The following is a 15,348-nucleotide window of genomic DNA, read 5'->3' as shown; positions in this document are numbered from 1 at the left end:
TGGCATCAGGATGCAGCCTACTAATTACAGAAAGTGGTTATTTTTTTTAATCTTTTGGCTTCCAGCATGTTTCGGCATGAAGGTTAATCTGCTTTAGGCATCGGCTCTATCGTCGTGTTGAAAAATGGTAAAAAAAAAAAATCAAGTGAAAGGAACTTTCCTTCGTTTCGTTAAATGAATAAAATACATTTTAGTTATTATCTTCAAAAACTTTTAAATGTTGCTGTTATTGTAATTGCCACTGGTGTAACCAGCCATGTGTTCATTTTATTTTAATATTTTGTAATTGCGGGGCCCTCAAGCTTGTCAAGCTTTAATATTCAAGGTTTTGTGAAACGGAATAATCAATTGTAAGTTAAGTATGTGCATGATGATATTATTTAAATTAAAAAATAAAATGGTCTGAACCGAAATATATATGTATTTTTTATATAAAATCAGCTCCTTTCGTTAGTTAATTTAATATTCATTTAGATAAATTCTGTTGTTTGTAAGAGCCACGTGATGAGCCAGTCGGCATATTCTCTCTACTTGTATACCTCTACACCAGGGGCGCAACAACTAAATTTCCAAAGGGGGGGCAATATACCTTTTTATAAAGAATCATTGATCCCTCCTATTGAAGCGGGGGGGTCCGGGGGTCCTCCCCCGGGAAAAATTGTATTTCAAGGTGGAAAATGGTGCTATTTAAGCAGTTTTATTATCTAAAAATTGATTACACAGCACTTTAATTGCCCCCGTTTGCCCCCACTTCAAGGTTTCAGAGGGGGGGAAAAATACCCTTGCCCCCCCCCCCTGTTGTTGCGCCCCTGCTCCACACATACAAAGCAGTGCCATTGAGCCTAAGGGCCTGGAGCTTCCCTGTTGTGTCCCCCACGAGGTTAACCTAACCGACTGAGGTGAATATGGCAGAGCTACCATCATGTTAGTTTAATTTTCACCCGCTAGACTACAGTTATTATTTAGTGCCTGGGCGCCCGCCATATTGTCAGCCATTTTGACCGCCATCTTGGAAATCTGTATTTATTAAGCTGGAAATTTGTGAAAAGTCAAAACCTCATCAAAAAAATTAGCAAAATTTTAATTGATTGATTCGATCGATAACACTGCTTAGGTCGATCCTTGCTCGATCCAAAAGTGGTAATTTTTAGGTAAAAAATGTTATTTAATAAAATATGGTGGAAAGTCCTCAAATAAGCTTAGGTTCCTAGCATCCAATAAATCGATGATGCCATATTGGCCGCCATCTTGTAAATCCACAATATTTGAGAATTTCGGGAAACATTACAAAAATCATAAAAAATCACTCATTAAAGTACTAATTTATTCGATCGATATCCTTCCTCGGTTCGACCCTTTGCCAGATCTAATAATATTTGTCTGATCCTCTAATATTTTTGTTTGATCCCCTAATAATTTTTGTCTGATCCCCCGATGATTTTGCTAGTGTATTTAACTACTTGTATATAGAAATAAAAGCTCTAGCTAAAGCATTTACACTCGTATACATTTGAATTATCCACTGAGTCGTCACGGAAACTCCACCATATTTTAAAAATTTATTAGTTTCCCTGTAGCCACACAATTAATACAAACTTTTTTTTCCTAGAAAACAACTGATAGAGTCATACACCAGTGATCTATAAGATTCTTCCATCACGACTTGAATTTGCCATGTTATTTCACTCCGAAATGTACAGAAGACAAATCATAAATGCGATTAGAAAAGTCTCAGTAATATAGCAAAAACAACCACAAATATTCTTAGAATAATAAATAGGGTGCTCACCCCCTTTACATCTTACATTGTCAAATGTTGGCGAGGATTACGAAATATACACACTTTGAGGATCGGCCTCACACGTCATTGATTATTTATTCCGTCATTACTTTTATGTAGGAATATTTCTAACATTTTAACTCCATACCTCTCTTGCATTTGTTTTTGTGCCACAAATATTTTCAAGATAGATTCAATTAAAGTAATATCATGAGTATTATAGTTTGGTTCTGCCGAAAACAGAAGTATGAGTGTGGAGCCGGAGAAGATGTCCATCTTGGAAGGTGACGGTGGCAGTCTGGGATAACCTTGACATTTGAACTTGAACTTGACCTTTAAAATTTGCCAAAAAATGGCTCAAAATTAAACAAAAATTGCGAAAATTCACCCAAAATTCCAGATTTTTTAAAAAATCTAAAAAAAAAAAAAAAATGAAAATTCAAAAATTTCAGTTTCTAAAAAAAACGAAAACCGAAAAAATTTAAAAATTTGGAATTCGAAAATTCCTCAAAACACTTTTGCCTTAGAAGACAGAAAATTCCTAAAAGCGGCTTATGACACCGAAAAACAAGCCGCTCTAAGCCGCAAAGATTATGACCTTGACAATTAAGATTCCATGGCTGCCATTTTGAATTATGATGTTACTGTTGCACTTTCTGTTACAGCTGCCATTTTGGATATCGGAAAAAATCGAGGAAAATTTTATGTTTATAAAAATATTCTAATAATAAAATAAAAAAAATTATGCCATTTTGAAAAATTGTTCGTCATCTTCAAAATCCGTAAATTTTATAAAAACATTGAATAAATTAAAATTTGCAAAAAATATTAATAAAATTATAATTGAAAATGCACTTAATCATGAAGTTCGGGGTCCTCGGTTCGAACCCAGCGAGGTCAAATAATGGAGATGGATCCTGTCTCCACAGAAGCCACCGGCATACTGGTCTCCCACCACTAATACCAATATATTTTACATCAGCCAGTGAGACGTCATTGAGGCCATATTGTTTTCGTTGCTCGAGGCAGCCAACTTTGATCTGACATAATTTCATCTGCTAGATGATGCTGCCGCCATATTAGTTTAATTTTTACCCGCTCGAGTGCAGAAATTATTTATTCCCAGGGCGCCCTGCATCTTGTCAGCAATATTGGCCGCCATCTTGAAAATCTTTAATTTTTTAGCTAGAAATTCGGAAAAAATTCCAAAAATCTTCACAAAATCGCTTGTTAAAATAATCATTAATTCAAATACCTTAGTTCGAGGCTTGATCAATGCAATAATGTCTATTTTAGGAGAGAAAGACTTATTTAATAAAATATGGTGAAAAATCTTCAAAGAGGCAATAGTGTTATATACAGTGTTGTTATTATATTGGAGTTATATATGTATTAGTGGTGGGAGGTCAGTCAACCGGTGGCTTCTGTGGACGAAGGATACATCGCCATTTTTTGACCACACCAGGTTTGAACTGAGGATCACAAACTTCATGATCGAATAGAGTTTTTTATTAAAATTATATTAATGATTTTTTTTATAAATTTTAGAATAAGTTCAATTTGTTTAATAAAAATTACGTATTTTCTAAATGACGGACGATTTTTCCAAATTATGGGATTTTTTATTAAATTTTTATCATTTAAATTTTGTTCTAATCTTTAAAAAAATTCCGCGATTTTTTCTGATAAAAATATGGATTTTCAAGATGGCGACCATAACGAAAAGTTTCAACAGTGATGTCATAATTTAAAATGGCGGCCATGATATCCTAATTGTCAAGGTCATGAACTCTGGGGCCTAGGTCGGCTTGCTTTTCGGAGTCTTGCTGCTTTTAGGAATTTTCGGCTTTTTCTAAGACAAAAGTCTTTTGAGGTTTTTCGAATTACAAGTTTTTTAAAAATTAGATTTGTTTCTCTCAAAAAAATTTTAATTTTAATTTTTTTTTAGATTGTTTGGCGGAATTTGTTTTCTAAAAACTAAAAATTTTGGCGAATTTTTTGGCAAACTTTAAGTTATTTTTCGGTAAAATTTGGCAAATTTTGAAGGTCAAGATCAAAGGTCCATGCTATCCAAGATGGCCACCGTGACGTCACAATTAAGATGGCGGACATCGGCTCCACCTCCACATTCCGTCTCGTGTTTCCGGCAGAATCAAATTATACTACTATCATGAGTGAAAAAAAAATCGCGTCAAGTCTTCGTAATTATCATCACTTGCGCGACTTTTTAAACTCATGATATTACACTAAGTGAATATCTGCTGGAACAATTTGTGGCAGAACAGTAAGTGCAAGGGATGTGTTGTGTTAAAAGTTTAGAAATGGCTTTTAAATAAAAGTAATAACTAAAAATCGAAAATCAAATCAACATAGCGTGTAGGACCGAGCCATAAGATATAGAGAGGTGGGCGCTCCAATAAACACGCCTTCCAGAGGACCCGGGTTTGAATATTCACCTAGCTATCCTAATACCGGTTCTACATAGTTACCCGAAATTACTCCAGGAAATCATTTGGATGGTTCCTTACAATGTATAGCGATGTATAGTGTGTTACAGTCTCTAATGGCCATGCTGTCGTCAAGACGTTTCACTGAATAAAACAAAACATGTTTTTTTTAATGAGTCATCATATGTCTACTAATTACTGATGACCAACATTTAGACTTTCCTCAACTTTCTTTTATCTAAGGATGATAAACATATATTATTAACCAAAATGTAACATGTACAAATGTAATACGAAATTTCCTCCAATTCACTGGAACGAACCTATATCTAAGTTATAAGGCTAAAAACGTTTCACAGATGATTCCCACGTGACTTAAAAAGACAGTCTCCGGCTATTTGTCTTCAATGTGCGACTATAAACTGAAGTGAAGCAATAAAAAATGCTGCTGGAAACAAAGGTTTCGTGACTTCCAGCACTACTGCTGTATCTTTCGAGACTTTCGTGATCAGTTCTTCAGTTTCCTTACTTCTTAGTGACTTTTGGGTGATAAGTTATCTGTAGAGAGCCTTTGAATGTCAAGTCAAAGATACTGTGTGTTGGAGAATTTATAAATGAGTTGAAAATATGGATAAAGTTTGATGAACCATGTATGTTGACACTAATGGTTGGACTGTCTGTAAAAGGGTAAACGAGCAGCATGTCGTGGGTGCCTCCCAACATGGCGGAGCTGTGCCAGCCGCGCAGCCAAGTGACCAGCTGCCAGCCGGCGGCCATCTTGTACCTGGTACTGATCGCGCAGATCTTCGGCGACTCGCGCGACAAGTCGCAGCGCCAGTGCCGCGACCTGCAGTTCGACTTCGTGGTCGTGGGGGCGGGCTCGGCGGGCTGCGTCGTCGCCAACAGGCTGTCCGAGGTCGCGGAGTGGACGGTGAGTTCGCCAACCTCCACACCCACACAGCAATGCGCTATGCTGGAGGTGCCATTTAACTGTTCCTACTACTCACAGACTGTACTGAATGTTGGGATACTGCCGGGAATAAATTAAATGGGTAGGGTAGTAATTAGTGGCAAAACCAGCCTTTTTGACGTGATAACGTCTTATAAATCGATGAACGCCGGCTGCATGCACGAAAAAGGATGACTCATTGTCACGTTCTGCCTGAGCCGAGCGTGCAAGAACCTGCCAACCACCATGAGAGTTAATCTTATATAATATCAAACAGGTTAAGGCGGGCTTTTTAAAAGCAGCAGTTTAGAAAATTGGATTAATTTGTCCAATTTCGTCATTTCAAATTAACAATTTATTGACATTGATTTGATTTCAGTTTATTTCTATAACTAATTGTTCGTGATTATATTTAAACAAATTATTTAAATTAAATTTGAAAAAAACTGTAAATAATATTTGAAAATTAAAAAGTATGCAATTTTTCATCAATGTTTTGTTATGACGTTATCGCGTAAAATTATCGTCCGTAAACCGATTTTACAGACAACCCCCCCCCCTTTTTTTTTTTGTTAAGGCAAGCATGTTCGAAAAAGCAAACCTGTTAATCTACAGGCTCGCGCGAATTCGAAATCCGCGGGTATTATGCACCACTCCATTTGCTGAGAGGACGAGCGAACGTAGAGTAGTGACATTTAAACGCTACGCAGGAAGCAGACGACGAGCGAGGCGCTGACATTTAGTGATCCATACGCACTTGCAACCAGCTGTCTGGTTTACATCACCTTTTGTGATATGAAACTTCCAGTTCCAGGTAGTCGCTTACTAAACCGTACGAAGGTCTTCATATTCAGTTCACTTCTGTTGTGAAAGAGTCCTTGGTAAATGCTGTAATTTCTTTCGCCTCCATCATTAACAAATCGGCCATCTGTGCGAATGTAAAATCTGTCGTGCTATTGATGTTTGTCAAATATGTAATCACAGCACCGTACTTACTAAAAATTCAAAACTGTGTTAATCGCCCAGAGCCAAACGTGTAAACGTACCCCTAACCAACCATCCACTGTGTTGTATAAAGACTGCTGGTTGCTAATTAGTTTCAATATCTTTAAAACATTTGCGCCCCGCGGAGCATTTGAACGCCACTGGGCTGCGATCGCGCGTGCTTTCAGCCAGTGCAGTGGTGCCCTGATTAGCGCGATAGTTATTCAAATTTCCGCGTTATTTGTCCACGCCTGTAACTTTGTAAAGTTGTGTTTCCGGACGTACGCAACCAAACAAAAAGTGCTTGTTTTGACATACCCAACCACCTATTAAATTTATAACTGCAATCTCCGAACATTCGATACATAAAGAGAACCACGATTATTTCTTAGATTCCTTGGGTAGTAAAGTAGAAATGAGAAACATATATGTTTGCTTCACGTTGATGATTGGACGACAGTGCTCTTGGCACGCCTTTGAAGACTCTGAGCAGTGGTAAACAGACGTGGTAACCCAATCACACGTAGCCTTAGGAAGTGACATTGTTATCGACCAACGAGCATTCCTAAAAGGCTTGATATTACTAAGGCAAGTTGAGTCTAACCTGGAGTGAAATTAATCCGGAATTAATCATAGCTCTAGTTATAAACTAATGGTTTAAATGTTCTCTATTCTATTGCTGATACTAAAGTTTGGTAACTGATATCTCGTTAATATATTATAAAAAATTCTAGTTTATCAGTGCGATTAAAGTGAATGAAAAACACTCTAAAGATTATACATTTTTCTTGTCGAATGAATAAGAATATAGTAATGTGCTCTAGTGGGTGTAAGTATTTTGGAGATAAATTATGGAAATACGCCATTAAACAGCATTTATCCACGGGAGTGAGTAATTGGTGTATATACATCAATCCTCACCGAAAAACCCAGCGATATTACATTTTCTGTTTGCATGGAATATATTCCAAATAGCTATGAATTTGCTAAATAATTTGTACCATATCACTGCGTTTAAACTGAGAAGTACAGCCTGAAACTTGGGCTAGACATTTTCTGACTGGAGGGACCAGGATTGTAGAGAAATAATCCAAACAAAATTGAAAAGATTGACTAAAGTTTAAAATTTTGAGAGAAAATTTATGCTATATGCTTCCGGAAACTAAACTGTGATCGAAATAAAAAACTATGTCTTTGTTTCTAAGGTACTTGCTACTCAAATTTAAGAAGTATGTGGTGAATATTGTCGAACAAACAGCAAAACAGAAACTTTTGTTTCAATATAAAATAATTATTATGCTTTGATTTTTTCAGTACACATTCGTAGTATTATATTATATTGTAACATATTATATTGGTCTCCGAGCCAGTGTGCAAGATGTGGATGTGGATGGGTCCGCCACCTTGGATTGTAACATCACGGCGGTCATCTTGGATGACCTTCGACCGTGACCTCAGCGGCCTTTTTTACTTCGCATATTTGAGTTCCGCCATCTTGAAATCGATCACCCACGATTCATAATCGTGAGATGTAAAGTAGGACATGTACCTTTTTGTTCAATCATATGTACTGTGACTACTGGAGGCCAGGATGGAAGAGCAGCTGATGGCCGAAATTAGCAATAGTGCGATGTGCAGTACCACATGTACTTTCTGTTCACTGATAGGTGTGTGGCTGCTGGAGGCCGCGGTGGAAGCGCCACTGGTGGCCGAAATGCTTAATGTTTGTCAGCAGGTTTTACTGCTGGAGGCCGGGGCGGAGGAGCCGCGCGTGGCCGATGTGCCGGCCTTCGCGCCCATGCTTCAGGAGAGCAGCGTCGACTGGCGCTACCGCACCATGCCCGAGCCGCGCAGCTGCCTGGCGCGCCGCGATGGCCGCTGCCCCTGGGTGCGCGGCAAGGTCATGGGCGGCTCATCCACCGTCAACTACATGATATATGCGCGCGGAAATCGCCGCGACTACGACGAGTGGCGCGACGACGGCAACCCGGGCTGGGGCTACGACGATGTGCTGCCCTACTTCCTCAAGTCGGAGGACAACGGTGACTGGGAGATTCGCGACCGCAACCCGCGTTACCACTCTACCGGGGGCTACCAGTCGGTGGAGTGGTTCCCCTACCAGGACCGAAACGTGCACACGATCCTGAACGGGCTCGCCGAGATAGGCTACCCCGGCACCGACGTGAACGCTGAGCAGCAGATCGGCTCCATGCAGCTCCAGACGACGTCCCGGCGTGGAGTGCGCCAGAGCACGAACGCGGCGTTCATACGGCCCATACGTCGCAAGAGGCACAACCTGTTTGTCATGACCGAAGCGCATGTCACGAGAGTCCTCGTTGACGGACAAGATAAAAATGCCTACGGGGTGGAGTTTTTCCGCAAAAATGAACAGAAACCGAGAAGGGCAATCGCAAGGAAAGAGGTGATATTATCGGCAGGGAGCATAAACTCCCCAAAAATTCTCATGCTTTCAGGCATTGGCCTTCAAGAACACCTGAAATCCGTGGGAATCAAAGTTATAAAAGATTTAAAAGTTGGTTACAACCTGCAGGACCATGTTACCCACGATGGTGTTGCTTTCATTTTGAACTTGACTGCAATTACAGCTGACGAATCCCAAAAGTTGCGTGATATATACACTTATCAACAAACTAATACCGGTCCACTGTCTTCTACTGGTCCCTTACAAACAGGTGCTTTTATTCAAACACGCTTCGCGGAATACAAGGGTGTACCGGACATCCAGTTCTCATTCGACATAGCGAGTTTGAACAATTTATTGCTAGCACCGGAAGATACGACGACTGTAGAACCGCATTCATACTACGATGGTATTACTGTACGAGGAATACTGCTCAGGCCAAAGAGTAGAGGATTTTTGACTCTCAATAGCACAAATCCAGTTTGGGGCCCGCCTATTATCTATCCTAGATATTTCTCGGAAAGCCCCGACTTGGATGTAGTTGTAGATGGCATTCGAATCGCAACACAACTGGCATACACAAAGGCATTTCGCAGAGCGGGTGTTGTTCTGTTTGATATGCCTTTCCCCGCATGCAGACACTTCAACTTTGGGAGCAATCAATACTGGCGTTGTGTAGTGATGTCGTATACAGCTACTATCTACCACCCAGCTGGGACGTGCAAGATGGGCCCAAAAAACGACAAGGAAGCTGTAGTAGATCCAAGATTACGAGTTTATGGGATTAAAAACCTACGAGTAATCGATGCTTCCATTATGCCAAAAATTGTTCGTGGAAACACTAACGCACCAACAATTATGATTGCTGAAAAAGCAGCAGACATGATAAAACAGGACCATATGCACAGTTATTCATACAAATAAAAAAAAAATGGCAATCAAATATTAAATTTCTAGGTGTAATGTTCAAAATGCATACAAGATAAATGGAATAAATTTACAGTCGGAATAACCTCTGTGCGTTTAAAATTAATGACCGCATTCAATACATTTGTAATTTTTAACAAAAATCAATTACTATTTTAAGATATTGAATTAGTTAATTTCAGGATATACAAAATCCAAAAAGCAGTAAATACCTAAATTTTCTATATCTTTGAAGATTCATCATTCGTAAGTTAGTTAATAATTTTGCACACATTACCATAAATTAATTTGGAATTTTCAACAGTATGTTTGTATTCTCAATACATATTTATCACACGGTTCTCATGAACAGTTTTAGTTTTTTGTATGTTATAATCATAAATGTAATTGCCAAACTAAAAAAAAAACTTTTATGTATCAAACAATTTTTTTAAGATTTACATATCTACCTCGAATACAAGCAATTGTTTTACAATTGTAATGTGGAATGGAAAGTGTTGTACGAGTGAAATTGTGACAAATAAATCGTTTAAAAAAATTGGTAATTTTAATGCTATATTTTATTATTAATCATTTTAATACACATTTAATATTTATTCCACTAGAAGAGAATGCTCTAGAAATGCCAGTACCTTAATGGCTGCTGACCATGAAGTCAAACGGGGTAGTGCTGTTTCCATCGGTTATTTGTTACGGGTGAATTTAGCATATGCGCTTTTCCTTGCAGTAACTTTACATAGGCCTACTAGTGACAAATGAAATACTAATTTAAATGTTTTCTAACGCACCCAATTAAATGCGGTTAGGGCATTCAGGAAAAAACAAACAAGAATTAGTTTTTGTACCTCAAATCCAAAAGAGCCTAAATTCAAGTTTTCCAATTTTTGTTTTATTGCAAATTATGCATTAAAAATCCTTTTATATCAAACGCCCTCAAAAATCTTTTCTAAAAATTTAGCGATAGTTATAACATCGTAAATCCAATGTTTTAGCTGAGTCATGCAAACTAAGTCCATATGTAGTTTCGTAGAAAACGCAGTATCAATTAAAGAGCAATTTTTTAGTATCCTGTAAAGTTGTCAACTAGCGACTTAAGTTCGTTTGTTTCAGAGGTACAGATTTTAGCTTGCTGTTAATAATGACACACATCCATAAAGTCAGCAATTAAAATAAATGTTTCGTTAGTTTAATATACGAGGATGTTCACATGCCCGCCTTATGCCAGGAGCCTAGCGGGAGCCTGTTGCCAACATATTCACATTCATGCCATTTGTTGTGGTACTTTAACCCACGACGCCTACAGTCAGGAGAATGGCACCCGTATGAAACTGCGTTGTACGTCCCATGACGAGGTCCTTAGAAACGGAACAAGCACTACGAGTCAGTGAATTCGGAGAAGGAATCTGCCATGGCCTACAGTGGGGAGCTATCCCAGCAATTTCCTGGAGAGATTACGGGAGACCGCGGGCGCACAGAGCTCACGACTGATGGGCCAGGACTCGAACCCGGGATCTTCGGAATGGGAGTCAGACGTTTTCCCGTTGAGCCATAGTCCCTCGGGACACGCTGGATTATATACTAGACACACTGCTGGCTTTCCGACCCTCACTTCAATTTCCCTGACATTTCCCTGTTTTTCCTGTCCCAAATAACTCCCCCCCCCCCCCTTTATTTTAATCGGTCTATCTGTCAAGATAACATATATTATAATACACATTCCGGTCAAAACACAGTACAACAAACATACATAACATGCATGACTGTTTTTTAATGATTCATGCAATGGGGAAATATGATTAAATACAATTTTTGGACCTTCGCCATTGCAGTTTTGCACTGTTTGTCACGGAAAAAATTAATAATGCAAAATAAGAAATAAAAATGAACACATAAATCCACAGAGAACAAGCTTAAATCAGCTAATGTCAAACCGATGGATACAACAATGAAACTAAACAGATATTATGGACAACACAACGACAGTACAGACAAACACATTCAAATTTTAAAAATCATATATTACACTGCAGGTTTATGATTTCATTTTTATTCATTATTTTTCATTCTTAAATTTTTTTTCATGACAAACAGTGCAAGACTGCAATGGCGTATGTCAGAACAATTTAATTAAATGCATGTCTGACTACATTTATCCTGCACAAAATGTAGTTTTCACTGTCACAAGTCATATCACCATTACGTAACAAACACTGTCAATATAAAAAAATAAGCTAATAAGTAGAGGGAATATGATGATACGGGGACAATATTATTCTTATTTATTGGCCTGTGGCTTGGTGGCTTACACAGTGGTCGCTTGCCAATCGTGAGGCATCGGTCCGGTCAAGTTAGGGCGTGTCCGTCGCTAGTTGACTGTGATCAGGATCTCGGCGGCCACATCCGCCATCTTGGAATCCACAATTTTCGAAAATCTGTAATTATTGAGCCAGAAATCCAGAAGAAATTCCAAAAAACATATAAAATCATCCTATTAAAATAATGATTGATCTGATCATTTACAGTGTTTGGTTCAATCCTTGTACGATGCAACAATTGTAATTTCAGGTAAAAAATATTTACTTAAAAAAATATAGTGAAAAAATCCTAAATAATCTACCAGGCTCTAAATGATTCGTTTGATTCTTGTCTTTGGTTCGACCCTTGAATCAAGCATATAAAGATAATGAAGGTTAAAAAACCATTATTTATACAAAAACATCAAGAAAAATACTAAAAGCTGATTAAATTCCTCTTCTACCAGCCACCATCTTGGCTGTCAACTTGGAAAAATTTAATTATTAAAAACAATTCTGAAAATCTAAAAACAAATCCCAAAAAAACTAACAACTGCTTTAATTCGATCGAGTCTTGTCCTTGGTTTGATTCTTGATCGATGCAAAAAATATAAATTCAAGTAAAAATATTTATTTTAATTTATCATTGAAGTGACACGTTCGAGAAAAAAAATATTATTATGTAATTCATACAACTACATAAAACAAGCTAATTGCAAGCGTTTCCCGATGTCTATAGTCATCTTAGAAGGCGAAGGGAATCCTTTGCATATCTTGACTTGAGATTTCAGGGCATCTCCACATGACAGTCGATTAACCAACCACATATATTCAGTGGCCAGGAATGCACGCCCATTAGGTGGCAAGGCACATTCAGTTTGTGGTCAGACATGTCTGTTCAGTGGCCAGGCACGTAGTCGGTGAACAGCCAAATCTTGATGTAAGCTATGCATGTCAGTCGGTTGGGCAGGCACGCATGTCCAGTAGGTTGGATAGACACATCTAGCAGGTTGGCAAGGTACGCCCAATCCGTGGTCAGTCACATCCAGTCGGTGACTAGGCACGTCTATTCAGTAGCCAGGAACGTATGTCCAGTAGGTGGCAAGGCCACCTCCAGTTGGTAGCCATTCGCATCCAGTAGGCGGTAAAACACATCCAGTCAGTTGCCAAGATGTATTTTTCTACGATACTTGGCTAACATTTTAAACAGTTCATTTAAAATCATGTGCGTCTCCGAACCAAGAGAAAATTTTTGTCAATACTCGACCAACATTTTAAACAGTTCATGCTCAATGTTAGGTGTTTAGTCCAGTCATCTCCGAACCACGAGTTCAGTCTTGACCTGACTTTAGTCCTTACTACGCACATTAAAAAAAAAGAAGCGCATTTAAAAAAGGAAGCACAATCTTAAGCACAAACAATTAAAAGAACGCACATTTGGAAGTAAAATCAAAAAAATAAAAGAATACACAGGATACGTAATGGACATACATTACACACACAGGACACACAATGAACATGTAAAGAACACGCTATACACACACTTGACACGCAATCGACACACAGTTCACACTGGGCACACAGTATACACACTGGACACACAGTATACACACATAACACAGTATACACACACATAACACACAATGGACACATAGTTCACACACAGGACACACTATGGACACACAGTACACACTGGACACGCAATAACATGCAACGAACACGCAATACACACAGGACACGCAATGAACACATATAACATATTTCACTGGACACACATTTGACATAAAGGAAGCACATAAAACAAAAAGGACACACATTTGTACGAAAATTAATCTTGGTAAGAAACGAGGTCATCGGAGGGACACGATCTCATCGCAGGGATACGATAATGCAGGCTTGACTATGTACTTTTAACAAAAAGATTGTACATTTTTACAAACATTCAACTCAATATATGCAATCGTCAATTTACGGTAGGCAAAAATGCCTCCAACTGTCTTAGTCTCCAAAAGTCTTTGGCTCCAGCAATCGTCAGCTCCAAAAGTCATTAGCACCAAAAGTCATCGACTCCAGCTAACTTAGGCCTAACTGCTCCAACAGTATTTGGCTACAAGGCGACTTGGCTACAAAGATACGTGACTATAAGGCTATGAGGCTACAGGATTACAAGACTAAGAGGCAACACGACTATGAGACTACAACTCTACCAGGCTCTAACTAGCTACAATACTACGAGGTTACAAAGCTACAAGACTATGTACATAGCAACACGCTACGAGACTACAGGGCTACAGGCTTTTTGGCTACGAAGCTACAAGTCTATGAGACAAAAAGGCTACAAGGCTATGTGGCAGCATGGCAACAAAGGCTACGAAAATAAAAGGATAAGTAGCTACAAGTTTAAAGGGCTACTAGACTCCAAGGATACAGGCTACGAGGCTACAGAACTACAGACAAGAATATGATGCTACGAGACTACGAGGGTACAGGACATGACTACAAGGCAACAGGACTACGAGACTAAAACGCTACAGGCTTTTTGGCTACAGAGCTACAAGTTTATGAGACTACAAGGCTGCAAGGCTACGAGAATATGAGCCTACAAGGCTGCAACTGGCTACAATAGCTCCATTCAGCAGCGAGAGTTATTATATCTCATGCAAATGACTTGCAAGTAGTCCCGATTTTTGATACAGTTGGCGCCACATAGTGTGTTGTACAGGCAGTCGCTGTTTTATGTGGGATGCGGGATGCTCTCTCACGGTCGCAAGAGGTGGGCTTCGATAGTCATCAAGGAGAAGGAAGTGTTTCTCAAGTGTTTTAAGGCTTTGCATTCGACTAATTAATTATTTTTTGTTTTAATTCCACCTGACAAAATTATTCTACGTTTTTACTGAGTAACAGAAATCCACTAATTAAATGGAACTCTGAATAAAATTGCATGTCTCAAATAATTTTTTTTTCAGAGATTGATATCTCAAAAATAACCAAAAGCACTCAGAAAACATCAGCAGATGTCTCGCCAGGAATAACCAGAAGCACATGGAGAAAGCCAATAGAAGCATCGCAATGAATGGCCAAACGAACTTGGAGAAACCAACAAAATATTGGCAGGAGACAGCATTGTAGCCTACTGTAAATTGACGATCGCATCCTACTGAGTTGAATGTTTGTGAAAATATACAACTTTTTCGTTAAAAATACGTAGTCAAGCCTGTAAGTAGTATGTTTTGGTTCCTACTGGCACAGGAATCAGGGTGTGATGCCTGGTGCCGACCGCCATCTTGGATTGTTACGTCACGTCGGCCATATTGGATCCGCCAGCTTGGATCCGCCATCTTGGATGACATAATTTTGTTTTCTCAAAACATTCCACCATATTGTTTTCCACCAATTTGAAATATGACATCACCGTTGCAATTTCCGTTATGGCGGCCATCTTGGATGACCTTGACCCTTGACCCCGGCGGCCATATTGGATCTGCCATATTGGATCCGCCATCTTTAAATCGAGCGCCCCACTCACTCATGATGAAATTTTCGTC

General features: G+C 38.9%; 2 protein-coding genes across 3 annotated transcripts in view; one reads left to right on the top strand and one right to left on the bottom strand.

Moving 5' to 3' along the window:
- The window catches only part of LOC134529294 (glucose dehydrogenase [FAD, quinone]-like), a 31,675-nt gene extending 21,624 nt beyond the window's left edge, over positions 1-10,051 (top strand). The window contains exons 2-3 of the mRNA XM_063363201.1: positions 4,914-5,158; positions 7,896-10,051. Coding sequence (XP_063219271.1) covers positions 4,928-5,158; positions 7,896-9,506 — 1,842 coding nt within the window. The 5' untranslated portion in view covers positions 4,914-4,927 and the 3' untranslated portion in view covers positions 9,507-10,051. The remainder of the gene's footprint in view (positions 1-4,913; positions 5,159-7,895) is intronic.
- Positions 1-15,348, bottom strand: part of LOC134529296 (flotillin-2) — a 413,942-nt gene that overhangs the window by 170,066 nt on the left and 228,528 nt on the right. The gene's annotated exons all lie outside the window — the stretch shown is intronic.

This window comes from Bacillus rossius, chromosome 2 (assembly GCF_032445375.1).
Source record: "Bacillus rossius redtenbacheri isolate Brsri chromosome 2, Brsri_v3, whole genome shotgun sequence".
Taxonomy (NCBI): domain Eukaryota; kingdom Metazoa; phylum Arthropoda; class Insecta; order Phasmatodea; family Bacillidae; genus Bacillus; species Bacillus rossius.
This window is presented reverse-complemented; position numbering and strand designations above follow the sequence as displayed.